Raw genomic sequence first — 27,685 nt, 5'->3', positions numbered from 1 at the left:
CGTTCCACAAGTATCTGACTGGCCGTAAATGCGTTCCAAATACAACTTCCCGTTTCACTGCATATCCGGGCGGGAAACTTGTGGGAGAGAAAGCCACAGGAAGCTGAGAGACATATTCTGGTAATGAGAAGGGATTCCTGTTCCCTGGCCCTGCTTGTGCCATTATGGCTTCTCTCTGGGACCGTCATGCTCCCGGATCTCCCATCATCCAACCCATTTATGTTCTTATTATAACTGAGAGAAAAAGCAAATGTCAGAGCTTTCTGGGGAACTGGTATAACAGACCCCATTAATGGATTGGACTCATCGGGCAGAACTTGGGCTGCCAACCACCTGGTTTTCAACTGGGAATCCCGAACCAACCGTTAATATGCCCTTTATTCCTTGTGTTTAGTGATTATACCGGCACGCCTAGGGTTAATATGCCCTTTATTCATTGTATTTAGTGATTATACCGGCATGCCTAGGGTTAATATGCCCTTTATTCATTGTATTTAGTGATTATACCGGCACGCCTAGGGTTAATATGCCCTTTATTCCTTGTGTTTAGTGATTATACCGGCACGCCTAGGGTTAATATGCCCTTTATTCATTGTATTTAGTGATTATACCGGCATGCCTAGGGTTAATATGCCCTTTATTCATTGTATTTAGTGATTATACCGGCACGCCTAGGGTTAATATGCCCTTTATTCCTTGTGTTTAGTGATTATACCGGCACGCCTAGGGTTAATATGCCCTTTATTCATTGTATTTAGTGATTATACCGGCATGCCTAGGGTTAATATGCCCTTTATTCATTGTATTTAGTGATTATACCGGCATGTCTAGGGTTAATATGCCCTTTATTCATTGTATTTAGTGGTTATACCGGCACACCTAGGGTTAATATGCCCTTTATTCCTTGTACTTAGTGATTATACTGGCATGTCTAGGGTTAATATGCCCTTTATTCATTGTATTTAGTGATTATACCGGCATGTCTAGGGTTAATATGTCCTTTATTCATGTAACTTAGTGATTATACTGGCATGCCTAGGGTTAATATGCCCTTTATTCATTGTATTTAGTGATTATACCGGCATGTCTAGGGTTAATATGCCCTTTATTCATTGTATTTAGTGATTATACCGGCACGCCTAGGGTTAATATGCCCTTTATTCGTTGTATTTAGTGATTATACCGGCACGCCTAGGGTTAATATGCCCTTTATTCCTTGTATTTAGTGGTTATACCGGCACACCTAGGGTTAATATGCCCTTTATTCCTTGTACTTAGTGATTATACCGGCACGCCTAGGGTTACTATGCCCTTTTTTCATTGTATTTAGTGGTTATACCGGCATGACTAGGGTTAATATGCCCTTTATTCCTTGTACTTAGTGATTATACCGGCACGCCTAGGGTTACTATGCCCTTTTTTCATTGTATTTAGTGGTTATACCGGCACGCCTAGGTTTAATATGCCCTTTATTCATCATATTTAGTGATTATACCGGCACGCCTAGGGTTAATATGCCCTTTATTCATTGTACTTAGTGATTATACTGGCATGCCTAGGGTTAATATGCCCTTTATTCATTGTATTTAGTGATTATACCGGCATGTCTAGGGTTAATATGCCCTTTATTCATTGTATTTAGTGATTATACCGGCACGCCTAGGGTTAATATGCCCTTTATTCATTGTACTTAGTGATTATACCGGCATGTCTAGGGTTAATATGCCCTTTATTCATTGTACTTAGTGATTATTCCGGCACGCCTAGGGTTAATATGCCTTTTATTCATTGTACTTAGTGATTATACCGGCATGTCTAGGGTTAATATGCCCTTTATTCATTGTATTTAGTGATTATACCGGCACGCCTAGGGTTAATATGCCCTTTATTCATTGTACTTAGTGATTATACCGGCACGCCTAGGGTTAATATGCCCTTTATTCCTTGTATTTAGTGATTATACCGGCACGCCTAGGGTTAATATGCCCTTTATTCATTGTATTTAGTGATTATACCGGCACGCCTAGGGTTAATATGCCCTTTATTCATTGTATTTAGTGATTATACCGGCACGCCTAGGGTTAATATGCCCTTTATTCATTGTATTTAGTGATTATACCGGCATGCCTAGGGTTAATATACCCTTTATTCATTGTATTTAGTTATTGTACCGGCACGCCTAGGGTTAATATGCCTTTTATTCATTGTACTTAGTGGTTATACTGGCATGCCTAGGGTTAATATGCCCTTTATTCATTGTATTTAGTTATTATACCGGCATGCCTAGGGTTACTATGCCCTTTATTCATTGTATTTAGTGATTATACCGGCATGCCTAGGGTTACTATGCCCTTTATTCATTGTATTTAGTGATTATACCGGCATGCCTAGGGTTAATATGCCCTTTATTCATTGTATTTAGTGATTATACCGGCATGTCTAGGGTTAATATGCCCTTTATTCATTGTATTTAGTGGTTATACCGGCACACCTAGGGTTAATATGCCCTTTATTCCTTGTACTTAGTGATTATACTGGCATGTCTAGGGTTAATATGCCCTTTATTCATTGTATTTAGTGATTATACCGGCATGTCTAGGGTTAATATGTCCTTTATTCATGTAACTTAGTGATTATACTGGCATGCCTAGGGTTAATATGCCCTTTATTCATTGTATTTAGTGATTATACCGGCATGTCTAGGGTTAATATGCCCTTTATTCATTGTATTTAGTGATTATACCGGCACGCCTAGGGTTAATATGCCCTTTATTCATTGTATTTAGTGATTATACCGGCGCGCCTAGGGTTAATATGCCCTTTATTCCTTGTATTTAGTGGTTATACCGGCACACCTAGGGTTAATATGCCCTTTATTCCTTGTACTTAGTGATTATACTGGCATGTCTAGGGTTAATATGCCCTTTATTCATTGTATTTAGTGATTATACCGGCACGCCAAGGGTTAATATGCCCTTTATTCATTGTATTTAGTGATTATACCGGCATGTCTAGGGTTAATATGTCCTTTATTCATGTAACTTAGTGATTATACTGGCATGCCTAGGGTTAATATGCCCTTTATTCATTGTATTTAGTGATTATACCGGCACGCCAAGGGTTAATATGCCCTTTATTCATTGTATTTAGTGATTATACCGGCATGTCTAGGGTTAATATGTCCTTTATTCATGTAACTTAGTGATTATACTGGCATGCCTAGGGTTAATATGCCCTTTATTCATTGTATTTAGTGATTATACCGGCATGTCTAGGGTTAATATGCCCTTTATTCATTGTATTTAGTGATTATACCTGCATGTCTAGGGTTAATATGCCCTTTATTCATTGTACTTAGTGATTATACCGGCACGCCTAGGGTTAATATGCCCTTTATTCATTGTATTTAGTGATTATACCGGCATGACTAGGGTTAATATGCCCTTTATTCATTGTATTTAGTGATTATACCGGCACGCCTAGGGTTAATATGCCCTTTATTCATTGTATTTAGGGATTATACCGGCATGTCTAGGGTTAATATGCCCTTTATTCCTTGTGTTTAGTGATTATACCGGCACGCCTAGGGTTACTATGCCCTTTTTTCATTGTATTTAGTGGTTATACCGGCACGCCTAGGTTTAATATGCCCTTTATTCATTGTATTTAGTGATTATACCGGCACGCCTAGGGTTAATATGCCCTTTATTCATTGTACTAAGTGATTATACTGGCATGCCTAGGGTTAATATGCCCTTTATTCATTGTATTTAGTGATTATACCGGCACGCCTAGGGTTAATATGCCCTTTATTCATTGTACTTAGTGATTATACTGGCATGCCTAGGGTTAATATGCCCTTTATTCATTGTATTTAGTGATTATACCGGCATGTCTAGGGTTAATATGCCCTTTATTCATTGTATTTAGTGGTTATACCGGCACGCCTAGGGTTAATATGCCCTTTATTCATTGTATTTAGTGGTTATACCGGCATGTCTAGGGTTAATATGCCCTTTATTCATTGTATTTAGTGATTATACCGGCACGCCTAGGGTTAATATGCCCTTTATTCATTGTATTTAGTGATTATACCGGCACGCCTAGGGTTAATATGCCCTTTATTCATTGTACTTAGTGATTATACCGGCACGCCTAGGGTTAATATGCCCTTTATTCATTGTATTTAGTGATTATACCGGCACGCCAAGGGTTAATATGCCCTTTATTCATTGTACTTAGTGGTTATACCGGCATGCCTAGGGTTACTATGCCCTTTATTCATTGTACTTAGTGGGTATACCGGCATGCCTAGGGTTAATATGCCCTTTATTCATTGTATTTAGTGATTATACCGGCACGCCTAGGGTTAATATGCCCTTTATTCATTGTATTTAGTGATTATACCGGCATGCCTAGGGTTAATATGCCCTTTATTCATTGTACTTAGTGGGTATACCGGCATGCCTAGGGTTAATATGCCCTTTATTCATTGTATTTAGTGATTATACCGGTACGCCTAGGGTTAATATGCCCTTTATTCGTTGTATTTAGTGATTATACCGGCACGCCTAGGGTTAATATGCCCTTTATTCATTGTATTTAGTGATTATACCGGCATGCCTAGGGTTAATATGCCCTTTATTCATTGTATTTAGTGGTTATACCGGCATGCCTAGGGTTAATATGCCCTTTATTCATCGTATTTAGTGATTATACCGGCACGCCTAGGGTTAATATGCCCTTTATTCATCGTATTTAGTGGTTATACCGGTACGCCTAGGGTTAATACGCCCTTTATTCCTTTTATTTAGTGATTGTACCGGCACATCTGGGGTTAATATGCCCTTTATTCATCGTATTTAGTGATTATACCGGCACGCCTAGGGTTAATATGCCCTTTATTCCTTTTATTTAGTGATTGTACCGGCACACCTAGGGTTAATATGCCCTTTATTCCTTTTATTTAGTGATTGTACCGGCACACCTAGGGTTAATATGCCCTTTATTCCTTTTATTTAGTGATTGTACCCGCACGCCTAGGGTTAAGCTGGCCATACACGGGCCGACTATAGCTGCTGATATGGGTCCCTTGGACCGATTCGGCAGCTAATCGGCCCGTGTATGGGGGGAGCAGAGCGGCCTGGCCGACCGATATCTGGCCTGAAATTGGCCAGATCTCGATCGGCCAGGTTAGAAAATCTGGTCGGATCGGGGACCGCATCGGCTCGTTGATGCGGTCCCCGATCCGACTGCCCCATTGCCGCCCACATAATCCGATCGTCTGGCCCCAGGGCCAAACGATCGGATTATTATTTTTTTTACCTAAATGGTCCCCGATATCGCCCACCCGTAGGTGGGGATATCGGGGGAAGATCCGCTCGCTTGGCGACATCGCCAAGCGAGCGGATCTGCTCGTGTATGGCCACCTTTAATACGCCCTTTATTCCTTTTATTTAGTGATTATACCGGCACGCCTAGGGTTAATATGCCCTTTATTCCTTTTATTTAGTGATTGTACCGGCACATCTGGGGTGTGGTATGTAGGGGTGTGGCCACAAGGGCCGTATTAACCATACAGGTGCCTGCGCCTAGGGAAGCACCTTTAGGGGGTGGCCCTTTGGAGCCTACGTGAGAAAAAAAACAGTTAAAAGCAATACCCCCCCAGCCTCCCCCTGAACACTTACCTGGGGCAACACCAGCTGCTCATACAACCCTGAGGCTACAGGAAGAGGAGGGATTTGGGCAGATTGGGGGCGGGGCTCTTCAGGTTGGTTGGGGGCCCCTAGATGCACCACCCCATGTGAGCTATTGACCCTACGTGGGTGCTAGTGGGACAGAGAGGGTCAGGGCACATATGTTGCTCATCTGATTGGAGGTTGTATGATCCTTCCCAGGTGCTGCTTTGTGATTGGCTGCCTGACGTGATGGCCGGCTCCTCTGGGGCAGAGTTTATTCGCATCAGGAGGCGGGACTTGGAGCGCCTGACGACGGAGGTGATGCAGATGAAGGACTTTCTGCCCAAGATCTTAAACCCGGAATTGGTGGAAATAGTGCAGAGACTTGAGCAGGCAGAGACTGGTGAGACCCCTATCCCATTCCCATCAGCCCCTGCCCCAGTGAGCTTACAATCTAAGGTCCCTATCCCATTCCCATCAGCCCCTGCCCCAGTGAGCTTACAATCTAAGGTCCCTATCCCATTCCCATCAGCCCCTGCCCCAGTGAGCTTACAATCTAAGGTCCCTATCCCATTCCCATCAGCCCCTGCCCCAGTGAGCTTACAATCTAAGGTCCCTATCCCATTCCCATCAGCCCCTGCCCCAGTGAGCTTACAATCTAAGGTCCCTAACCCATTCCCATCAGCCCCTGCCCCAGTGAGCTTACAATCTAAGGTCCCTATCCCATTCCCATCAGCCCCTGCCCCAGTGAGCTTACAATCTAAGGTCCCTATCCCATTCCCATCAGCCCCTGCCCCAGTGAGCTTACAATCTAAGGTCCCTATCCCATTCCCATCAGCCCCTGCCCCAGTGAGCTTACACTCTAAGGTCCCTATCCCATTCCCATCAGTCCCTGCCCCAGTGAGCTTACAATCTAAGGCCCCTATCCCATTCCCATCAGTCCCTGCCCCAGTGAGCTTACAATCTAAGGCCCCTATCCCATTCCCATCAGCCCCTGCCCCAGTGAGTTTACAATCTAAGGTCCCTATCACACTCCCATCAGTCCCTGCCCCAGTGAGCTTACAATCTAAGGTCCCTATCCCATTCCCATCAGCCCCTGCCCCAGTGAGCTTACACTCTAAGGTCCCTATCCCATTCCCATCAGCCCCTGCCCCAGTGAGCTTACAATCTAAGGTCCCTATCCCATTCCCATCAGCCCCTGCCCCAGTGAGCTTACACTCTAAGGTCCCTATCCCATTCCCATCAGCCCCTGCCCCAGTGAGCTTACACTCTAAGGTCCCTATCCCATTCCCATCAGTCCCTGCCCCAGTGAGCTTACAATCTAAGGTCCCTATCACATTCCCATCAGTCCCTGCCCCAGTGAGCTTACAATCTAAGGTCCCTATCCCATTCCCATCAGCCCCTGCCCCAGTGAGCTTACAATCTAAGGTCCCTATGCCATTCCCATCAGCCCCTGCCCCAGTGAGCTTACAATCTAAGGTCCCTATCCCATTCCCATCAGTCCCTGCCCCAGTGAGCTTACAATCTAAGGTCCCTATCCCATTCCCATCAGTCCCTGCCCCAGTGAGCTTACAATCTAAGGTCCCTATCCCATTCCCATCAGCCCCTGCCCCAGTGAGCTTACAATCTAAGGTCCCTATCCCATTCCCATCAGTCCCTGCCCCAGTGAGCTTACAATCTAAGGTCCCTATCCCATTCCCATCAGCCCCTGCCCCAGTGAGCTTACAATCCAAGGTCCCTATCCCATTCCCATCAGTCCCTGCCCCAGTCAGTTTACAATCTAAGGTCCCTATCCCATTCCCATCAGCCCCTGCCCCAGTGAGCTTACAATCTAAGGTCCCTATCCCATTCCCATCAGTCCCTGCCCCAGTGAGCTTACAATCTAAGGTCCCTATCCCATTCCCATCAGTCCCTGCCCCAGTCAGTTTACAATCTAAGGTCCCTATCACATTCCCATCAGCCCCTGCCCCAGTGAGCTTACAATCTAAGGACCCTATCCCATTCCCATCAGTCCCTGCCCCAGTGAGCTTACAATCTAAGGTCCCTATCACATTCCCATCAGTTCCTGCCCCAGTGAGCTTACAATCTAAGGTCCCTATCACATTCCCATCAGCCCCTGCCCCAGTGAGCTTACAATCTAAGGTCCCTATCCCATTCCCATCAGTCCCTGCCCCAGTGAGCTTACAATCTAAGGTCCCTATCCCATTCCCATCAGCCCCTGCCCCAGAGAGCTTACAATCTAACACTGATTGCCGCCCACATGTTGTCTCTGCAGCTCTGGAGAAGAAGACTCTGGACTGTGATCACCTGATGGCGCGGCTGGAGGCGGCACAGAGCGAATGTGTACGGGAACGACAGGTGAGGAGGAGGGGCTATTGGGGGGGGGCACCACAGTTACCCCCACACAGTTTAATGTCCTGGGGCTAACATGGCTGATTGTGGGGTGCTCCTGTGGGGCACAGTGGTAGAATATACTAACAGAATGACTGACAGGGGAGTTTTCAATCTGAAATGAATCCCCCTGTTTGTTCCCCCTAATGAGAGGTTTGTGTTCATCTTCTTCCCTCTCCCCCCAGGAGAAGCTGTCTCTTGTTTCTCAGGTGAGCTCTCTTCGGGAGCAGTCTGTTCAGCAGGCCGAATACTGTTCTCACATGGGGGCTGCAGCTTGCACTCTGCTCTGGGGGGTCTCGCACAAGGAGGAAGTGGTGCTGAGCATTCTGGGAGGGGTAAGCAACCTGCAGCAAGTGGCAAATACTGCCATCAGAGTCCTGTAGCCCCCCCCTCCCATTGCTTGGTATCTCCCACCGCTGCAGCCAATCCCACCTTCTCTTCCTTGGCTTCTGTTCCAGAGTAAGGCCCCCATGTTCTTCAGCCTGGCTGCCCAAACCCTCTCCAGCTTTGTGCGATCACTTACCTCAGAACAGCCCCAGGATGAGGAGAACGAGGAGAGCCATTTTGTTCTGGGTCTGGCCGGGACAGTCACAAGTAAGGACCAATGGGGATGTGGGGATCAGGGGCCTGTGTCATAGAGGGCCAATCACAGGAGGCACAGTGACCCCAAACACTGACCCAGAGCCCCCTTATAGCTCATTAATCGATCATACGGACATACAGAACTCAGTTATTTTTAACCATATACGGAGCTTATTAATTAATTACATTGATATACAGAGCTCGTTAATTATACTGATATATAGAACTCATTAATTACTTTCCATCTGACCAATGGTGCTTGTTCTGTCCCCTCCCAGATGTGGCGGCTGTCTCTAGTGGGCGGGAATTTCTGGTGTCCCGGTGCCAGGACCTTCTAGAGACCTGGATCCAACTCTTGGAGGAGATCGGACTGGGATCCTGCTGCCGGCTCCGAGTGTGAGGGTCCCGCACTGTACCCTTTCTCCCATTGGCTCTCTAGTGTGTCCTTCCCACAGCCTCATGCTGGTGTCTCTTTCTCACAGTCTCCTGCTGATGTCTCTGTACAATGTCTCTATTAACCAGAAGGGTCTCTCTTGGATGAGTAACAATCACAAACTTATCTCCCAGGTGCAGAGACTCTTGACCGGTAAGTGGCAAAAGGGTTGCCCAGTGTGAGTGTCATGGGGTTGTGTAACGCTCGGCATCGGCACTCTCCCCTGTTCTCATATCATGTAGAGTAGCCTAGAACTCTGTGTGCTGTGGGCTCTGCGGGCTGTGAGCAGCCATCAGAGTGTTCTAGTCCCACCCACTGCTTGTTATAGACTCCTTGCCCCTCCCCTGTAAGCTTCCATCAGAGTGTTCTAATCCCACCCACTGCTTGTTATAGACTCCTTGCCCCTCCCCTGTAAGCAGCCATCAGAGTGTTCTAGTCCCACCCACTGCTTGTTATAGACTCCTTGCCCCTCCCCTGTAAGCAGCCATCAGAGTGTTCTAGTCCCACCCACTGCTTGTTATAGACTCCTTGCCCCTCCCCTGTAAGCAGCCATCAGAGTGTTCTAGTCCCACCCACTGCTTGTTAAAGGCTCTCTACCCCACCTCTCAAAGCAGCCACCAAATTGTGTTCTTGCTGCCCCTACTAGAACACTAGTCCCACCCAGTAGATCACATGATACAGTGGGGTGCTAGTACTAAAGGTTCAATCCACCTCCTGTAGGGAAGGACCATAAAAGAACAAAGGTCTCTCACCCAACTCAGGTGTCAGAAAGAATCTAGAATACCTAGAACAGACTGGGCAGCAGATCTAGAAGCTGTAAGAAATGGGGTGATGGTGCAGAACTGCTGGGGAATAGCCATAACTGTCAGTGCTCCAGTGCAGTGAGACCCCCTGAGGGGGCAACAGGGGAAACAAACTGAACTGGCAGCTGATGGGAAAGAGGGTGAAACTGGGTAAAGGGGGCAGTGTGCTGAGGCCAGAGATGCAGGGAGATCCTCAGAGGGGCTCTTGGGCAGAAGGGTCTGGAACAGATTCCATCCAGGAGAATCTGATTCTTCTGTTCTGGGATAACGGTTTGACCAAACCAGGTTTCACCTAGGCATGGTCTGGGCAGTGGGCAGGGTCTTGGCAGTGGGCAGGGTCTGGGCAGTGGGCAGGGTCTGGGCAATGGGTATGGTCTGGGTAATGGGCAGGGCCTAAGAAGCTTGATAAAGAGCCAATTAGGCCCAAAAGTTGCTGCTGCCCGCATGTGACAATAAAGGCATTTTCATGAAATATGATGAGTGCCGCCTATAATAGCTATGGGTCTGGGCAGTGGGCATGGTCTGGGCAATGGGCAGGGTCTGGGCAATGGGCAGGGACTGGGAGTGGGCAGGATCTGGGCAATGGGCAGGGTCTGGGAGTGGGCAGGATCTGGGCAGTGGGCAGGGACTGGGAGTGGGCAGGATCTGGGCAATGGGCAGGGTCTGGGAGTGGGCAGGGTCTGGGCAATGGGCAGGGTCTGGGAGTGGGCAGGATCTGGGCAATGGGCAGGGTCTGGGAGTGGGCAGGATCTGGGCAGTGGGCAGGGATTGGAATGGGCAGGATCTGGGCAATGGGCAGGGTCTGGGAGTGGGCAGGGTCTGGGCAATGGGCAGGGTCTGGGCAGTGTACAACAGGCGGAAGAGGTTGTGCTGAATAGATACAGATTAGAAGCACAGAAGGTAAGTGGGCACTCGGATACTGAGTGTGAGCCCCCTGTCTCCCTTCTCTCTCTCCAGACCCCGACCCGGAGGTGTGCCTGCACGCGCTGCGCCTCTTCCAGTCTGTGGTTCTGGAGCCAGAGGTTCTGCCCCGGCTGAAGGCGGATCTGCAGGAATCAGTAGGGCACATAGTGGCGCTGTCCCAGAGTCGGAACCGGCAGCTGCAGAGCGAGGCTTGTGAGCTCCTAGAGGAGGTGAAAGTGCTGCAGGCAGACGCCTGACCCACTCCCTGTGCCCCTGATGTCACTCAGCCTACTGTGTGATGCTCTTGTGATGTCACATCCTCTCTTGTGATGTCACACCTCTTTATGTAAAGCCTTATGGGTAAAGCATCTGTTTAAAGGGCCGGTTCACTTTTAAGTTAAAGTTTAGTAAGTTATAGAATGGCCAATTCTAAGCAACTTTTCAATTGGTCTTCATTATTTATTTTTTTATACTTTTTTAATTATTTCCCTTCTTCTTCTGCCTCTTTGCAGCTTTCAAATGGGGGTCACTGACCCCGGCAGCCAAACCCTATTGCTCTGTGAGGCTCCAGTTTTATTGTTATTGTTACTTTTTATTCCTTATCTTTGTGAGAAACACGGGACAGACGATGTTGCCCCGCCCAGGACACAGTTGATTGGCAGTTTCCTGTTTATTCAAAGTTGGAATGTGATTTATTGGATCATCTGCTGCTTCTTGTTTCCTTATTTAATGTTTGTGTGGTGGGAGTCGCGATCACATCGGGCAAACGATGGGCCAGTAAGTCTGACCCCCACAGGGCCCATAGCAACAGGGACATAGAACTTACAACTGACACTACACAAAGGGTTAATAGGATGGGAGCAACAGTAGGTACCCCCCTTATTCACCCCAGATCTCCCCATACACCTAAACCTTGTCTCCATGAGGAAATCCACCAGATCACTCTCTGAACCCCAAAAGTACATCAGTGGGGCAAATGCAGTCATTCCACTGGGTAGTAACATGCAATGCATCCACTGGGAATGGGCAAGAGTTACATCCCCTGGGGCAACAAGTACATCCCCTGGGGCAACAGGTACATCCCCTGGGGCAACAGGTACATCCCCTGGGGCAACGAGAGTTAAACCAGTGTTAAATCGACTGGGATACCAGGTTAATCCACTGGGGTAACGAGTTAAATTGAGTGGGGTAATGAAGTAAATCTACTGGGGTAATAAGAGTTAAACCAGTGTTAAATCAACTGGGATACAAGGTAAAAAAGTAAATCCACTGGGGTAACGAGTTAAATTGAGAGGGGTAATAAAGTAAATCCACTGGGGTAACAAGAGGTAAATCCACTGGGGTAACAAGAGGTAAATCCACTGGGGTAACAAGTTAAATTGAGAGGGGTAATAAAGTAAATCCACTGGGATAATAAGAGTTAAATTGACTGGGGTAATAAGAGGTAAATCCACTGGGGTAGTAAGAGTTAATTGCACCAGGGGTAAAGGCATAAAATGAGAACAATACACCCCCCCCCTTACCCATTCAGTAAGTGGGGGGTGGAAAGTAGGGCAGATATTCAGTCTGGGAGGGGGGAGAGGAGGGCAGATATTCAGTCTGGGAGGGGGGAGAGGAGGGGAGATATTCAGTCTGGGAGGGGTAAATATTCAGTCAGCGATGGGGGAAAGGAGGACAGGTATTTGGTCTGGGAGGGGGGAGGGGAGGGCAGATATTCAGTCTGGGAGGGGGGAGAGGAGGGCAGATATTCAGTCTGGGAGGGGGGAGAGGAGGGCAGGTATTCAGTCTGGGAGGGGGGCAGATATTCAGTAAGTGGGGGGAGAAGAAGGGCAGATATTCAGTAAGTGGGGGGGGGAGAAGGGCAGATATTCAGTAAGTGGGGGGAGAAGGGCAGATATTCAGTAAGTGGGGGGGGAGAAGGGCAGATATTCAGTAAGTGGGGGGGGAGAAGGGCAGATATTCAGTAAGTGGGGGGGGAGAAGGGCAGATATTCAGTAAGTGGGGGGGGGGAGAAGGGCAGATATTCAGTAAGTGGGGGGAGAAGAAGGGCAGATATTCAGTAAGTGGGGGGGAGAAGGGCAGATATTCAGTAAGTGGGGGGGGAGAAGGGCAGATATTCAGTAAGTGGGGGGGGAGAAGGGCAGATATTCAGTAAGTGGGGGGAGAAGAAGGGCAGATATTCAGTAAGTGGGGGGAGAAGAAGGGCAGATATTCAGTAAGTGGGGGGGAGAAGGGCAGATATTTAGTAAGTGGGGGGAGAAGGGCAGATATTTAGTAAGTGGGGGGAGAAGAAGGGCAGATATTCAGTAAGTGGGGGGAGAAGGGCAGATATTCAGTAAGTGGGGGGAGAAGAAGGGCAGGAATTCAGTAAGTGGGGGGGAGAAGGGCAGATATTCAGTAAGTGGGAGGGGGGCAGATATTCAGTAAGTGGGGGGGGAGAAGGGCAGATATTCAGTAAGTGGGGGGGGAGAAGGGCAGATATTCAGTAAGTGGGGGGGGGGGGGGGGGAGAAGGGCAGATATTCAGTAAGTGGGGGGGGCAGATATTCAGTAAGTGGGGGGGGAGAAGGGCAGATATTCAGTAAGTGGGGGGGGGAGACGGGCAGATATTCAGTAAGTGGGGGGAGAAGGGCAGATATTTAGTAAGTGGGGGGGGGAGAAGGGCAGATATTCAGTAAGTGGGGGGGGGAGAAGGGCAGATATTCAGTAAGTGGGGGGGGGAGACGGGCAGATATTCAGTAAGTGGGAGGAGAAGGGCAGATATTTAGTAAGTGGGGGGGGGAGAAGGGCAGATATTCAGTAAGTGGGGGGGGGAGAAGGGCAGATATTCAGTAAGTGGGGGGGGGAGAAGGGCAGATATTCAGTAAGTGGGGGGAGAAGAAGGGCAGATATTCAGTAAGTGGGGGGAGAAGAAGGGCAGATATTCAGTAAGTGGGGGGGGGAGAAGGGCAGATATTTAGTAAGTGGGGGAGAAGAAGGGCAGATATTCAGTAAGTGGGGGGGAGAAGGGCAGATATTCAGTAAGTGGGGGGGAGAAGGGCAGATATTCAGTAAGTGGGAGGGGGGCAGATATTCAGTAAGTGGGGGGGGAGAAGGGCAGATATTCAGTAAGTGGGGGGAGAAGAAGGGCAGATATTCAGTAAGTGGGGGGGGAGAAGGGCAGATATTCAGTAAGTGGGGGGAGAAGAAGGGCAGATATTCAGTAAGTGGGGGGGAGAAGGGCAGATATTCAGTAAGTGGGGGGGAGAAGGGCAGATATTCAGTAAGTGGGGGGGGAGAAGAAGGGCAGATATTCAGTAAGTGGGGGGGGAGAAGGGCAGATATTCAGTAAGTGGGGGGGAAGAAGGGCAGATATTCAGTAAGTGGGGGGGGAGAAGGGCAGATATTCAGTAAGTGGGGGGGGGAAGAAGGGCAGATATTCAGTAAGTGGGGGGAGAAGGGCAGATATTCAGTAAGTGGGGGGGAGAAGGGCAGATATTCAGTAAGTGGGGGGGGAGAAGGGCAGATATTCAGTAAGTGGGGGGGGGAGAAGGGCAGATATTCAGTAAGTGGGGGGGGGAGAAGGGCAGATATTCAGTAAGTGGGGGGGAGAAGGGCAGATATTCAGTAAGTGGGGGGGGGAAGAAGGGCAGATATTCAGTAAGTGGGGGGGGAGAAGGGCAGATATTCAGTAAGTGGGGGGGGAGAAGGGCAGATATTCAGTAAGTGGGGGGGGAGGAAGGGCAGATATTCAGTTGGGGGGGGGGCAGACAGGTATCGGCTGGTGACACAGAATGTTCCCAGCTGGGGGGGGGGGGGAAGAGATGACGGGGTCGGATCACTGATGTCACTATGAGCGCTAGGGAAGGGGGGGGGCAGATGATGTGAGCGGGGGGGGCTAAACAAAGGTCTCAAGCGATAAGAACGACATTCCTCTGTCCCTGCAATGCGCTCAGCCTACCGGGAGGGGGCGCTAATGTAATGACTCTTTCCTCCCAGCAGGGATCCCTCCGCCGCCTAACTGCGCCTGCGCATTGCCCTGAAACTGAAACCTGAGCAACTCGCTGCCAGCTGGCCCCGCACGTCATTGCCCGGTTGCTATGGGGACTGGGACATCACGGTGCGCGTCAGAACCCGAGGTCTCCAGGCAACAGGGAGGGGTGTGGGGAGGCTTGACGCGAGAGTGACGTCAATCCTAAGGAACAAGGGGCGGGGCCTGGGGGCGTGTCAGGGAGATGAGCGAATCGGGGACACGTGACGGAAGAACAGGCGGCGGGGAATGTGCGGGGGGGGCGGGGAGTGTGTGAGGGGGCGGGACTCGCTACTGTGTCTGCTGACTCCGCTGCCCGGGACTCTCCTACTGGCACCGACTGCCTCACACTGACCCCTCCGCACCCACCTGCCGGTATGTACCCCTGTGTTACCCCCCTGTCCTACTGACTCCCCTCCGCACCCACCTGCCGGTATGTACCCCTGTGTTACCCCAATAATACCCCCCTGTCCTACTGACTCCCCTCCGCACCCACCTGCCGGTATGTACCCCTGTGTTACCCCCCCTGTCCTACTGACTCCCCTCCGCACCCACCTGCCGGTATGTACCCCTGCCTACTTACCCCCCTGTCCTACTGACTCCCCTCCGCACCCACCTGCCGGTATGTACCCCTGCCTACTTACCCCCCTGTCCTACTGACTCCCCTCCGCACCCACCTGCGGTATGTACCCCTGTGTTACCCCCCTGTCCTACTGACTCCCCTCCGCACCCACCTGCCGGTATGTACCCCTGCCTACTTACCCCCCTGTCCTACTGACTCCCCTCCGCACCCACCTGCCGGTATGTACCCCTGTGTTACCCCCCTGTCCTACTGACTCCCCTCCGCACCCACCTGCCGGTATGTACCCCTGTGTTACCCCCCAATAATACCCCCCTGTATTACTGACTCCCCTTTGCCCCGTCCTTACTGCCCTCGTCCCCCTCTGTACCTGCCCCTTGCTTACCCCTATGTATCCCTGCACTTTATACCTGCCCCTAATAATACCCCTCCAGTTCTTTTGCCCCCTCACTAATTCTGCCTTCCACCCTCCTGCCCCCCTTGCTGTGTAACTGCCCCTCTGTCATGTTGCCCCAGGCGTTACACTGACTCCCCTTTGTGTGCAGCAGATATGGGGATCATGAGAGAGAGCTGTGGTGCTGGGGGGCCCCCCAACCGCCCCCTCCGGGTCGGATTCTATGACATTAAGGAGACGCTCGGGAAAGGGAACTTCGCTGTAGTGAAACTGGCGCAGCACCGGGTCACTAACACACAGGTGGGTGCAGCGGGGTATTTATAGGGGGCAGTATCAGTGTGGGGGGGTACGTGGGGCAGTATCAGTCGGGGGGTACATGGAGCAGTATCAGTGAGGGGGGTACGTGGGCAGTATCAGTCGGGGGGTACATGGGGCAGTATCAGTGAGGGGGGTACAGGGGCAGTATCAGTGAGGGGGGTACGTGGGGCAGTATCAGTCGGGGGGTACGTGGGGCAGTATCAGTGAGGGGGGTACAGGGGCAGTATCAGTGAGGGGGGTACAGGGGCAGTATCAGTGAGGGGGTACAGGGGCAGTATCAGTGAGGGGGGTACATGGGCAGTATCAGTCGGGGGTACATGGGGCAGTATCAGTCGGGGGGTACGTGGGGCAGTATCAGTCGGGGGGTACGTGGGGCAGTATCAGTCGGGGGGTACGTGGGGCAGTATCAGTCGGGGGGTACATGGAGCAGTATAAGTTAGGGGGGTACGTGGGGCAGTATCAGTGAGGGGGGATACAGGGGCAGTATCAGTGAGGGGGGTACAGGGGCAGTATCAGTGAGGGGGGTACATGGGGCAGTATCAGTGAGGGGGGTACGTGGGGCAGTATCAGTCGGGGGGGGAAAAGGGGCAGTATCAGTCGGGGGATACATGGGGCAGTATCAGTCGGGGGTACAGGGGGCAGTATCAGTGAGGGGGGATACAGGGGGCAGTATCAGTGAGGGGGGATACAGGGGGGTGACTATGCGCTGCTGTTGGTGTAACTGGGCTGCTCTCCTCCCCAGGTCGCTATAAAGATCATAGATAAAACTCGCCTGGATCCCGGGAATCTGGAGAAGATTTATAGAGAAATAGAAATTATGAAGAAACTCAAACACCCCCACATCATCCGACTCTACCAGGTGAGGCTCACTCACACTCACACGGGGGGGCTCACTCACACTCACACGGGGGGGGGCTCACTCACACGGGGGGGCTCACTCACACGGGGGGCTCACTCACACGGGGGGGCTCACTCACACTCACACGGGGGGGCTCACTCACACGGGGGGGCTCACTCACACGGGGGGCTCACTCACACGGGGGGCTCACTCACACTCACACGGGGGGGCTCACTCACACTCACACGGGGGGGCTCACTCACACTCACACGGGGGGGCTCACTCACACTCACACGGGGGGGCACACTCACACGGGGGGGGCACACTCACACGGGGGGGCACACTCACACGGGGGGGCTCACTCACACTCACACGGGGGGGCTCACTCACACTCACACGGGGGGCTCACTCACACTCACACGGGGGGGCTCACTCACACTCACACGGGGGGCTCACTCACACTCACACGGGGGGCTCACTCACACTCACACGGGGGGCTCACTCACACTCACACGGGGGGCTCACTCACACTCACACGGGGGGCTCACTCACACTCACACGGGGGCTCACTCACACTCACACGGGGGGCTCACTCACACTCACACGGGGGCTCACTCACACGGGGGGGCTCACTCACTCACGGGGGGCTCACTCACACGGGGGGGCTCACTCACACACGGGGGGGCTCACTCACACTCACACGGGGGGCTCACTCACACTCACACGGGGGGGCTCACTCACACTCACACGGGGGGGCTCACTCACACTCACACGGGGGGCTCACTCACACTCACACGGGGGGGCTCACTCACACTCACACGGGGGGCTCACTCACACTCACACGGGGGGGCTCACTCACACTCACACGGGGGGGCTCACTCACACTCACACGGGGGGGCTCACTCACACTCACACGGGGGGCTCACTCACACTCACACGGGGGGCTCACTCACACTCACACGGGGGGCTCACTCACACTCACACGGGGGGGCTCACTCACACTCACACGGGGGGCTCACTCACACTCACACGGGGGGGCTCACTCACACTCACACGGGGGGGCTCACTCACACTCACACGGGGGGGCTCACTCACACTCACACGGGGGGGCTCACTCACACTCACACGGGGGGGCTCACTCACACTCACACGGGGGGCTCACTCACACTCACACGGGGGGGCTCACTCACACTCACACGGGGGGCTCACTCACACTCACACGGGGGGCTCACTCACACTCACACGGGGGGCTCACTCACACTCACACGGGGGGGCTCACTCACACTCACACGGGGGGCTCACTCACACTCACACGGGGGGCTCACTCACACTCACACGGGGGGCTCACTCACACTCACACGGGGGGCTCACTCACACTCACACGGGGGGCTCACTCACACGGTCACACGGGGGGCTCACTCACACTCACACGGGGGCTCACTCACACTCACACGGGGGGCTCACTCACACTCACACGGGGGGGCTCACTCACACTCACACGGGGGGGCTCACACACTCACACGGGGGGGCTCACTCACACTCACACGGGGGGGCTCACTCACACTCACACGGGGGGCTCACTCACACTCACACGGGGGGGCTCACTCACACGGGGGGGCTCACTCACCGGAGTACAGGTACAACACTAACTGGGGTTTCTCTGTGCAGGTGATGGAGACCAAAGACATGATCTACATCGTAACCGAATATGCCAAAAACGGGGAGCTGTTTGGTGAGTCCCTCGGCACCTACAGGGCCCCCCATGGGGTAAGGGGAGTGACACTCAGGAAAGTGCTTTCTGGCCAGTGGTGGGTGGGACCCCGGCTGTGCCACATACAGTGCCTGGGATTCTGCCCCCCGGGGGTAATAATGAGGGGAATGGGTTCCACATGAGACTGACAGACTCCTCCCCCCCCCCAGATTACCTGACGGCGCGGGGGCGACTGACGGAGCAGGAGGCGCGACACAAGTTCCTGCAGATCCTCTCGGCCGTAGAGTTCTGCCACGCCCACTGCGTCGTCCATAGGGACCTGAAGGCTGAGAATCTGCTGCTCACTGACAACATGGACCTAAAGCTGGCAGGTCAGGGGCCACGGGGTAATGGGGTGAGGGGCCACGGGGTAATGGGGTGAGGGGCCACGGGGTAATGGGGTGAGGGGCCACGGGGTAATGGGGTGAGGGGCCACGGGGTAATGGGGATGAGGGGTAATGGGATGAGGGGCCACGGGGTAATGGGGTGAGGGGCCACGGGGTAATGGGGTGAGGGGCCACGGGGTAATGGGGGTGAGGGGCCACGGGGTAATGGGGATGAGGGGCCGCGGGGGTAATGAGGGGCCACGGGGGTAATGAGGGGCCACAGGGTAATGGGGATGAGGGCCACAGGGTAATGGGGATGAGGGGCCACAGGGGTAATGGGGATGAGGGGCCACAGGGGTAATGGGGATGAGGGGCCACAGGGGTAATGGGGATGAGGGGCCGCGGGGGTAATGGGGATGAGGGGCCGCGGGGTAATGGGGATGAGGGGCCGCGGGGTAATGGGGATGAGGGGCGCGGGGTAATGGGATGAGGGGCCACAGGGGTAATGGGGATGAGGGGCCACAGGGGTAATGGGGATGAGGGGCCACAGGGGTAATGGGGATGAGGGCCACAGGGGTAATGGGGATGAGGGGCCACAGGGGTAATGGGGATGAGGGGCCACAGGGTAATGGGATGAGGGGCCACAGGGGTTAATGGGGATGAGGGGCCACAGGGGTAATGGGGATGAGGGGCCACAGGGGTAATGGGGATGAGGGGCCGCGGGGTAATGGGGATGAGGGGCCGCGGGGGTAATGGGGATGAGGGGCCACAGGGGTAATGGGGATGAGGGGCCACTGGGGTAATGGGGATGAGGGGCCACAGGGGTAATGGGGATGAGGGGCCATAGGGGGGGTAATGGGGATGAGGGGCCATAGGGGGGGTAATGGGGATGAGGGGCCATAGGGGGGTAATGGGGATGAGGGGCCATAGGGGGGGTAATGGGGATGAGGGGCCACAGGGGTAATGGGGATGAGGGGTAATGGGGATGAGGGGATGAGGGGTAATGGGGATGAGGGGCCATAGGGGGGGTAATGGGGTGAGGGGCCATGGGGGGGGTAATGGGCATGATGGGACTAACTAGCTTTTTTATTCCCCACAAGACTTTGGATTTGGAAACTTTTATAAAGAGGGGCAGGCCCTGAACACGTGGTGTGGGAGCCCCCCGTATGCTGCACCAGAAGTCTTCCAGGGGCAAGAATATGAGGGGCCGCCCCTCGATGTCTGGGTGAGTGAATCAGTTTCTGTTTGTGTGACTGATCCGATGTCCCTGTGCGGCTGTGCTGATCCGGTTCCATTTCTCTCCCACGTGGCACAGAGCTTGGGGGTGGTTCTGTATGTCCTGCTGTGCGGCACATTCCCGTTTGATGCCCCCAACCTGCCCACCCTGCGCCAGAGGGTCCTGGAGGGGAGATTCCGCATCCCGTACTTCATGTCTCAGGGTGAGTAAATAAATCCTATTGGTCCATACGGGCATCAGTCTCCTTTGTGCCTAATCCCAAATCCTTGTTACAGACCCCTTGTCCCGCCCCCTGTAATCTTCCATCAGAGTGTCCTGGCCCCACCCATAGATTCAATGCCCCGCCCCCTGTAATCTGCCATCAGTGTCCTGGCCCCACCCACAGATTCACTGCCCCTCCCCCTGTAATCTGCCATGAGAGTGTCCTGGCCCCACCCACAGATTCACTGCCCCTCCCCCTGTAATCTGCCATGAGAGTGTCCTGGCCCCACCCACAGATTCACTGCCCCTCCCCCTGTAATCTGCCATCAGAGTGTCCTGGCCCCACCCACAGATTCACTGCCCCTCCCCCTGTAATCTGCCATGAGAGTTTCCTGGCCCCACCCACAGATTCACTGCCCCTCCCCCTGTAATCTGCCATCAGAGTGTCCTGGCCCCGCCCCCTGTAATCTGCCATCAGTGTGTCCTGGCCTCACCCACAGATTCACTGCCCCGCCCCCTGTAATCTGCCATCAGAGTGTCCTGGCCCCACCCACAGATTCACTGCCCCGCCCCCTGTAATCTGCCATCAGTGTCCTGGACCCACCCACAGATTCACTGCCCCTCCCCCTGTAATCTGCCATCAGAGTGTCCTGGCCCCACCCATAGATTCAATGCCCCGCCCCCTGTAATCTGCCATCAGTGTCCTGGCCCCACCCACAGATTCACTGCCCCTCCCCCTGTAATCTGCCATCAGAGTGTCCTGGCCCCACCCACAGATTCACTGCCCCGCCCCCTGTAATCTGCCATCAGTGTCCTGGCCCCACCCACAGATTCACTGCCCCGCCCCCTGCAAGTTCCATCAATGTTCTAGCCCCACCCACTGACTCTCATTGGGCAGGTAGGGACAGAGTTAGGGCTGTTCAGTCCCTTTTGCCTCCGATGCCCCCTCACCATTGTCTCTTGTTGCCCCGTCAGACTGTGAGTCTCTGATTCGCCGGATGTTGGTTGTGGACCCTGCAAAGCGGCTGACTATTGGGCAGATAAAGCAGCACCGCTGGGTACAGACGGGCGACTACCTGCCCCCCATACCCGATGCCCTCTCCCCGGCGCCACCCTGTCTGCAGGTTCTCAGCCTGATGCAAAGTCTGGGCATCGACCGGGAGCGCACCCTGCAGGTGAGAGATGGAAATGCCCCATACGTGCCCGGCGCTCTCCCTACTGCCCCACTGGGCCTCTGAAATATGGGCCCTGACTGCTACTGACGCCTCTCTGCCCCCCCCCCCCAGGCTCTGCGCAACGACAGCTACAACCACTACGCCGCCATTTACTTCCTGCTGGTGGAGCGACTCCAGGAGCCCCGACTTGGGGCCCTTACGCCCCCCTCCCCCGGGCCTGCTGCGCAGAACCCCCCCAGCTGTGATCATGTAAGTGCCTGGGGGTGTATAAGGGTGGGTGCCAGGGGGTGCTTGTGTATAAGGGTGGGTGCCAGGGGGTGCTTGTGTATAAGAGGGGGTGCTTGTGTATAAGAGGGGGTGCCAGGGGGTGCTTGTGTATAAGAGGGGGTGCTTGTGTATAAGGGTGGGTGCCAGGGGGTGCTTTTGTATAAGGGTGGGTGCCAGGGGGTGCTTGTGTATAAGAGGGGGTGCTTGTGTATAAGAGGGGGTGCCAGGGGGTGCTTGTGTATAAGAGGGGGTGCTTGTGTATAAGGGTGGGTGCCAGGGGTGCTTGTGTATAAGGGTGGGTGCCAGGGGGTGCTTGTGTATAAGAGGGGGTGCCAGGGGGTGCTTGTGTATAAGAGGGGGTGCTTGTGTATAAGGGTGGGTGCCAGGGGGTGCTTGTGTATAAGAGGGGGTGCTTGTGTATAAGGGTGGGTGCCAGGGGGTGCTTGTGTATAAGAGGGGGTGCTTGTGTATAAGAGGGGGTGCCAGGGGGTGCTTGTGTATAAAGGGGGGGTGCTTGTGTATAAGAGGGGGTGCCAGGGGTGCTTGTGTATAAAGGGGGGGTGCTTGTGTATAAGAGGGGTGCCAGGGGGTGCTTGTGTATAAGAGGGGGTGCCAGGGGGTGCTGTGTATAAGAGGGGGTGCCAGGGGGTGCTTGTGTATAAGAGGGGGCAGGGGTGCTTGTGTATAAGAGGGGGTTGCCAGGGGGGGGGTGCTTGTGTATAAGAGGGGGTGCTTGTGTATAAGAGGGGGTGCCAGGGGGTGCTTGTGTATAAGAGGGGGTGCTTGTGTATAAGAGGGGGTGCCAGGGGGTGCTTGTGTATAAGAGGGGGTGCTTGTGTATAAGAGGGGGTGCCAGGGGGTGCTTGTGTATAAGGGTGGGTGCCAGGGGGTGCTTGTGTATAAAGGGGGGGTGCCAGGGGGTGCTTGTGTATAAAGGGGGGGTGCCAGGGGGTGCTTGTGTATAAGGGTGGGTGCCAGGGGGTGCTTGTGTATAAGCACTTGGTACATGCAGGTCAATGTGGATTTCCGCGTGGGTGGGGGAGGGATTTCTATGGGGGGGGAGGGAATGACTGGGTGCATGAGGCCCAGGGATGGTGCCAGTTCTGATACTGAACCCCTGGAATATTGTTCCCCCCCAGGTACCTCCCCCAGGCACAGCTGGAAGCCCCCTAGTGTGTGGCCCGCAGGCAGCACCCACGGACTGTGACTGTGGCCTCAGCTTCCCATTACAGGTGAGTGTGGGGCGGGGGCAGGAGGGGGGGCTATAGGTACCTATATATACGGGGTTGGGGGCACAATGTGGGGTGAGGGTAAGAGAAGGCTGAATGGGGGCAGAAGGGTCACTCATGGGGTACTTTACTTTTTGCAGTCTATGTTGTATCTGGAAGAGCCCCCCTGTGCTGGGAGTTCAGCTGCTGTACCCCCGGCTCTGCCCCGGGCCCCCCCATCCTGTCAGGAACCAAAGCTACACAAGGAAATTCCAAAGGTTGTTCCAAGTAAGTATCCCCTCATACTCTCTTGCTCCCACTCGCGTGTCTGGCTCCCACTCCCACTCGCGTGTCTGGCTCCCACTCCCACTCGCGTGTCTGGCTCCCACTCCCACTCGCGTGTCTGGCTCCCACTCCCACTCGCGTGTCTGGCTCCCACTCCCACTCGCGTGTCTGGCTCCCACTCCCACTCGCGTGTCTGGCTCCCACTCGCGTGTCTGGCTCCCACTCCCACTCGCGTGTCTGGCTCCCACTCCCTCTCGCGTGTCTGGCTCCCACTCCCACTCGCGTGTCTGGCTCCCACTCCCACTCGCGTGTCTGGCTCCCACTCGCGTGTCTGGCTCCCACTCCCACTCGCGTGTCTGGCTCCCACTCCCACTCGCGTGTCTGGCTCCCACTCCCACTCGCGTGTCTGGCTCCCGCTCCCACTCCCACTCGCGTGTCTGACTCCCACTCGCGTGTCTGGCTCCCACTCCCACTTGCGTGTCTGGCTCCCACTTCCACTCGCGTGTCTGGCTCCCACTTCCACTCGCGTGTCTGGCTCCCACTCCCACTCGCGTGTCTGGCTCCCACTCCCACTCGCGTGTCTGGCTCCCACTCGCGTGTCTGGCTCCCACTCCCACTCGCGTGTCTGGCTCCCACTCGCGTGTCTGGCTCCCACTCCCACTCGCGTGTCTGGCTCCCACTCCCACTCGCGTGTCTGACTCCCACTCGCGTGTCTGGCTCCCACTCCCACTCGCGTGTCTGGCTCCCACTCCCACTCGCGTGTCTGGCTCCCACTCCCACTCGCGTGTCTGGCTCCCACTCCCACTCGCGTGTCTGGCTCCCACTCCCACTCGCGTGTCTGGCTCCCACTCCCACTCGCGTGTCTGGCTCCCACTCCCACTCGCGTGTCTGGCTCCCACTCCCACTCGCGTGTCTGGCTCCCACTCCCTCTCGCGTGTCTGGCTCCCACTCCCACTCGCGTGTCTGGCTCCCACTCGCGTGTCTGGCTCCCACTCGCGTGTCTGGCTCCCACTCCCACTCGCGTGTCTGGCTCCCACTCCCACTCGCGTGTCTGGCTCCCACTCCCACTCGCGTGTCTGGCTCCCACTCCCACTCGCGTGTCTGGCTCCCACTCCCACTCGCGTGTCTGGCTCCCACTCGCGTGTCTGGCTCCCACTCCCACTCGCGTGTCTGGCTCCCACTCCCACTCCCACTCGCGTGTCTGGCTCCCACTCCCACTCGCGTGTCTGGCTCCCACTCTCACGCACGTGAGTCCCAGTCAGTCTGTGGGCCCCATAATGATACATGTACCTCGTTCCCCATCAGGTCCTGCCGGGTTTCACAGGCCAGAGAGCTGCCGATTGCCCCCCTGGGTGCCGGTGCCCGCGGGGCCCTATGAGAGGTGCTGCCCCGCCCCACTGAGTGCCCAGTCTGCCACCCCGGTCCTACAGGCACAGGGCTCAGTGGCACAGAACGGACTCCTGCCCATCACCTTCCAGGAGGGACGAAGAGCGTCTGACACCTCTCTCACTCAGGGTAAGAGCCCCCTAATTAACGGTGTGCGCCCCAAAAATCTCCCCTAAATTGGCCCATGGGGCCCTCTAGCTCTTCCATTCTGGGGTTCCCTGCCCAAAGGCTTGGCCAGTAAGTGCTCCCTTACCTTGCCCCCCTGAGCCCCTATCCTGCCCTGATGCTGGGGGGGCACATTGGGGTGGGAAACGTTACCTTGGCCGCCCCACTCAGTGCCCCCCCCTCCTGTCTGACAGGTGCCGTCGCTCTGCGGCAGTTGCGCAAGTCCATACGGGTCAGAGGGCTCTTCAGTCTCAGTAAGATCCGCGCCATGAACCGACAGCGGGGGGTGCGCTGCACTCACACCTCCCACAGCCCCCCGCAGAGCGGGAGGGACCCCAAAGTCTTCCTACAAGATGTTCTGCAGCAGCAGCGGTGAGTGGCTCCCTGTGACCCAATGTGGGGGTGGTGTATTATATGACGGGGGGGGGGGGTTTGCAGGTGTTTATTTGGGGGGGGGCACGTAGTTATGGGGCTCCCTGTTTCACCCTGGGATGGTCCTATGGGAATAATGATCCGGTTGTGTGGCCCCCGGTTCCCCTCTGGGGTATTAATGTGCAGTGTTTGTCTCTCCTAGGCTCCTCCAAATTACAGTGTCCCCCCCGAGCCCCAAGCTGCTGCCCCAGGACCCCAGTGACCAGTGCGCCCCCCTCCTTCCCTATTCCTACAGCGCAGCTCTGGGGCGCCCCCTGCAGGCCGGAGGCCAGATCCTCACACCGTGTAACACAGACTGCGGGGTACAGGCAACCCCCCCAGGGACCCACAGCTGTGTGCTCCTGGCATAGAGAGTTGGCAGCACTGGCACGGAGAGACTTGGCACACACTACAGACTGGCACTGGGTTCTGCCCCCCAACACAGCACAGCAGGACTCAACCAATCAAAGCACAGATTTCCGAACAAGCAATATAGTGTTTTCTACTGGAACAACTGGTTGTGGCTGCAGCCGAACTGGCAGAGTTGGCTCCAGTATAGCAATATGGGGTCCCCACTGTTACTGGGAGCCCCCCCGAATGGACCAACTTCTGTCTCGCATCGCAATATGCACTTTCTTAGCTTTACAGCATTGCAATACAGGGACCTAGGGGTCCCCACTGTCTGGGGGCAGAGTTTGGGCACAGACTACAATAGTAAGCTCTGGGGGTCGGGGGTACGGAGAGATGAAAGGGGTCCCCACTGTCTGGGGGCAGAGTTTGGGCACAGACTACAATAGTAAGCTCTGGGGGTCGGGGGTACGGAGAGATGAAAGGGGTCCCCACTGTCTGGGGGCAGAGTTTGGGCACAGACTACAATAGTAAGCTCTGAGGGTCAGGGGTTTGGAGAGATGAAGGGGTCCCCCTCTGACTGGGGGCAATATTTGGGCTCAGACTACAATAGTAAGCTCTGAGGGTCAGGGGTACAGAGAGATGAAGGGACTCCCTTGGGGGGCAGTGTTTGGGCACAGACTACAGTAGTAAGCTCTGAGGGTCGGGGTACAGAGAGAGGAAGGGGTCCCCCTCTGTCTTAGGGGCAGTGTTTGGGCACAGACTACAATAGTAAGCTCTGAGGGTCAGGGGTACGGAGAGATAAGGGGGTCCCCCTCTGACTTGACTGGGGGCAGTGTTTGGGCACAGACTACAATAGTAAGCTCTGAGGGTCAGGGGTACAGAGAGATAAAGGGGTCCCCCTCTGACTGGGGGCAATATTTGGGCACAGAATATAATGAGAAGGAAATATGGGATAGATTTATGGGGGGAGTATATAGGAAACAGTGTGAGTGCAAGCTCTGTGGGGCAGATGAAGGGATCTCTCTCTGTAGACAGTATTTTGGCACTGAATTAGATTGTAAGCTCCCTGGGTAGCGCAGGGGCTATAAGGACAGTATTTGGGCACATAAGGCTCTCGGCTCAGTGGGTCAGACTGTTATAAAGCAATTTGTCCGTCTGTTCATCTGTCCCCCCAAATAGTGGATCCCACATGTTCCCCCTCCAATCCCCTTCCTGCCGGCGCCGCTGGTGGGCGACATGCACTTTATCTGATCCAGCAACGAGCGGCGGAATGTACTGAGGGCTCAGCAGCACCGACTGGGTTTGTTACTGTGTAATTACCCGCCGGCCTGAGCCCCATTTATACTCTATAGCAACACTGACTGAATAAATTATTTTTTTTATACTATATACAGTGGGTTTACTTTCCCTTTATAGCTAGAATCTCAGCCATAAAGCAGGGCAGGACTGCTGCTTACAATGGGGGGATCAGATAGGATCTGTGCCACTGTGACAGAATGCTCTGTTATACAGATAGCTAGAATCTCAGCCATAAAGCAGGGCAGGACTGCTGCTTACAATGGGGGGATCAGATAGGATCTGTGCCACTGTGACAGAATGCTCTGTTATACAGATAGCTAGAATCTCAGCCATAAAGCAGGGCAGGACTGCTGCTTACAATGGGGGGGGGATCAGATAGGATCTGTGCCACTGTGACACAATGCTCTGTTATACAGATAGCTAGAATCTCAGCCATAAAGCAGGGCAGGACTGCTGCTTACAATGGGGGGATCAGATAGGATCTGTGCCACTGTGACAGAATGCTCTGTTATACAGATAGCTAGAATCTCAGCCATAAAGCAGGGCAGGACTGCTGCTTACAATGGGGGGGATAGGATCTGTGCCACTGTGACAGAATGCTCTGTTATACAGATAGCTAGAATCTCAGCCATAAAGCAGGGCAGGACTGCTGCTTACAATGGGGGGATCAGATAGGATCTGTGCCACTGTGACAGA

At 54.0% G+C, this 27,685-nt stretch overlaps 2 protein-coding genes across 6 annotated transcripts; both read left to right on the top strand.

Moving 5' to 3' along the window:
- Positions 1 to 24: 24 nt before the first annotated feature.
- hsf2bp (heat shock transcription factor 2 binding protein) lies at positions 25 to 11,495 on the top strand. Its single transcript, XM_002942725.5, has 8 exons — positions 25 to 120; positions 5,898 to 6,081; positions 7,954 to 8,036; positions 8,255 to 8,404; positions 8,528 to 8,663; positions 8,930 to 9,047; positions 9,134 to 9,237; positions 10,845 to 11,495. The coding sequence occupies exons 2-8, from the start codon at positions 5,928 to 5,930 to the stop codon at positions 11,045 to 11,047; spliced, it is 948 nt and encodes a 315-aa protein (XP_002942771.2). The 5' UTR covers positions 25 to 120; positions 5,898 to 5,927; the 3' UTR covers positions 11,048 to 11,495.
- A 3,516-nt stretch (positions 11,496 to 15,011) lies between these two features.
- Positions 15,012 to 27,079, top strand: sik1 (salt inducible kinase 1). Of its 5 annotated transcripts, none has more exons than XM_031896419.1 (14): positions 15,012 to 15,173; positions 15,924 to 16,072; positions 16,833 to 16,949; positions 18,597 to 18,660; positions 18,849 to 19,010; positions 20,105 to 20,229; positions 20,320 to 20,443; positions 21,418 to 21,617; positions 21,729 to 21,866; positions 23,024 to 23,116; positions 23,254 to 23,380; positions 24,683 to 24,892; positions 25,123 to 25,300; positions 25,503 to 27,079. In XM_031896419.1, the coding sequence occupies exons 2-14, from the start codon at positions 15,929 to 15,931 to the stop codon at positions 25,708 to 25,710; spliced, it is 1,890 nt and encodes a 629-aa protein (XP_031752279.1). In that variant the 5' UTR covers positions 15,012 to 15,173; positions 15,924 to 15,928; the 3' UTR covers positions 25,711 to 27,079. The 5 variants fall into 5 exon arrangements, with proteins under 5 accessions (XP_031752279.1, XP_031752275.1, XP_031752276.1 ...); XM_031896415.1 differs by having other exon boundaries at positions 15,037 to 15,173; positions 15,927 to 16,072; XM_031896416.1 differs by having other exon boundaries at positions 15,037 to 15,173; positions 15,895 to 16,072.
- Positions 27,080 to 27,685: the final 606 nt, after the last annotated feature.

This window comes from Xenopus tropicalis, chromosome 2, assembly GCF_000004195.4.
Source record: "Xenopus tropicalis strain Nigerian chromosome 2, UCB_Xtro_10.0, whole genome shotgun sequence".
Lineage (NCBI taxonomy): Eukaryota > Metazoa > Chordata > Amphibia > Anura > Pipidae > Xenopus > Xenopus tropicalis.
Note: the sequence above shows the minus strand (reverse complement) of the source record. Positions and strands in the feature narration are given on the sequence as shown.